Raw genomic sequence first — 2,301 nt, 5'->3', positions numbered from 1 at the left:
TTATATAGACCTTAGTGGTCCCCGATACTGGATCTGGAGTCTCTTAAGAGTCTGGTGTCTCTGTTTCAGAGTGGAGAGGAAGGAGTGGTCCCGCATGAAGGGGAAAGGTACAACTTCTGCTCTCTCAGCAAACAGGAAACAGGAAGTGAATAATAACAGTTCAGTGTATAACGGAGTGTTTTCTGCTCGCAGGTCGAGAAGGTTTCGTCCACAGCTACGAGCTCGTCACCCAGATCGAAGGTAAGGACTCTGACCTCTGACCTCAGTGGAAACTACACAATCTGTCTCTCAGACATGAGGTTCCCGCAAAAACTGATCCGGGGACTTAAAACAGACGCAACACCAACACAAAGAGACGCAATACGACTAAAAAGATACACAACATGGTCACAAAGACACAAAATGACCCTTAAAGCGTGATATATGCACAAAGAGACTCAGAACACAGACAAACATAGAAATAAGATGTAGGGGGGGTATGACCGGAGGAATACAGGTACGTGGGCTGTAGGTTTATCTATTTCTACTCCTTATACTCTATTGATTCTGTGTGTATGTTGTGAGTTAGATCAATGATGCTGTAGAGATCTGGATCAGTGCCTGGACTAAGGTTCAATAAGCCGGCTCTGTACAACTAATTAATTCTCGGGGAAATTAAAGTTTTCTAAGTCTAAGTCCAAAAGACCCCAAAAAGACGGAAAACGATCCAAAACAACCCCAAAAAGACAGAAAACGACCCCATGGAGACCACCAGCTACTAAGAGGTGCTGATCCCCCCATCCTGCAGTACCTGGACCCCATCCACATAACACTTTACCTTACTAAATAATGACGGTCAAGCAAGAAAAAGAGACTCAGAAGGCAAATGAGCAGTTAATTGACAGTTGGAAAAAGGAAGCCATCACGAGAGCAGCCTTTCCGCAGCGCAGCTCTAGTGGAAACTTCAACAATTTCTCTGCAGCTCTGTCCCTTTATTCAAACACACACAGAAGATTCACAGGTGTTGATGTAAGGAGGGGTCTAAAGCCTACGCCAGAGACCCTGGGCTCTTGTTATCTTCTGTGATATGCAACAGCGGGACATTTATTGCCTTTTGTTTAGGCAGCAGCGACTGAAGAAACACAGACACGACTTGAAAGAAACATGGTATTGTTAAATGTGCATATAAAGTTATAAATGAAAGTCATAATATTTTAAGACACTACTGCAGAGAAATATAAAACAAAAGACTTATAAAAATGAATTTCTCTGTCAATCACCACAAACAGAAACACCTGTCCCTGATCGTCTTGTCTCCGTTTCTCACTCCCAGTGAGTGACCGAGTCTTGTAAAGTGCCTTTGCCGTCTCCTTCAGCGTCTCAGTCAGACCCAGGGGGGCGTCCAAGTCCTTCTAGGCTCAGGATCACATATTCTTCCACTAGGCTGGGTCTAGATATCTAGACTACATAACAACGGGACCCAGTGGTGGGTCGTGACTCACGGGGTAAAAACTGGGTCTGGAACGCAGCGTTAGACTCGGGAAACAGGAGGCCTTCACATTTATAAACCAGGACATAGACTCAGGCGGGGTTTAACAATTGGACACTAAAGGATAATTTTAGTCACTGACCAAGAATGTGACGAGTTTTAAAGACAGGTGGAAATAAAGTACCTGTGGTTTGTCTTAATACATTAATACACCTCAACAATACACTATATATGATCATACTGCACCCTGTCTACTATCATGTGGATTATGGTCTGTCTGACTACCTCTGATCACTATGCACTTTAATAACGGACTAACATGATCTTACTGCATCCTGTGTTTTATGTCTTTTAACACTTTCAATGATTGGACTATGGTTAGATGCATGTCCTTGTCCTGGTTGTCTTACTTGTGTATTGCCAATAAAGTTGGATCTGGTCTAAATGATGTTCCCTGTGTGTCGGTAGTGGACTACGCTCGCCCCGTCATCATCCTGGGTCCGACCAAAGACCGAGTCAACGACGACCTGCTGTCGGACTTCCCGGACAAGTTTGGCTCCTGCGTTCCCCGTAAGTCTCGTTAACACCGAAAACATGACTCACACAAACAGGAAGTGACGTCGCTGTCTCCGCAGACACCACCCGCCCCCAGAGGGACTACGAGGCCGACGGACGGGACTACCACTTTGTGTCGTCACGGGAACAGATGGAGCGCGACATCCAATCGCATCGCTTCATCGAGGCGGGGCAGTACAACAACCACCTGTACGGGACGTCGGTGCAGAGCGTCCGGCAGGTGGCCGAGCAGGTGAGGGTCGCCGGGCAGGTGAGGG

General features: G+C 46.3%; 1 protein-coding gene across 1 annotated transcript in view; it reads left to right on the top strand.

Moving 5' to 3' along the window:
- The window catches only part of LOC117940250 (disks large homolog 4-like), a gene marked incomplete at its 3' end in the record, with an annotated part of 2,836 nt that extends 542 nt beyond the window's left edge, over positions 1-2,294 (top strand). The window contains exons 2-5 of the mRNA XM_034865595.1: positions 70-107; positions 193-240; positions 1,937-2,038; positions 2,104-2,294. Coding sequence (XP_034721486.1) covers positions 70-107; positions 193-240; positions 1,937-2,038; positions 2,104-2,294 — 379 coding nt within the window. The remainder of the gene's footprint in view (positions 1-69; positions 108-192; positions 241-1,936; positions 2,039-2,103) is intronic.
- Positions 2,295-2,301: the final 7 nt, after the last annotated feature.

Source organism: Etheostoma cragini, unplaced genomic scaffold (assembly GCF_013103735.1).
Source record: "Etheostoma cragini isolate CJK2018 unplaced genomic scaffold, CSU_Ecrag_1.0 ScbMSFa_2036, whole genome shotgun sequence".
NCBI lineage: Eukaryota > Metazoa > Chordata > Actinopteri > Perciformes > Percidae > Etheostoma > Etheostoma cragini.
Note: the sequence above shows the minus strand (reverse complement) of the source record. Positions and strands in the feature narration are given on the sequence as shown.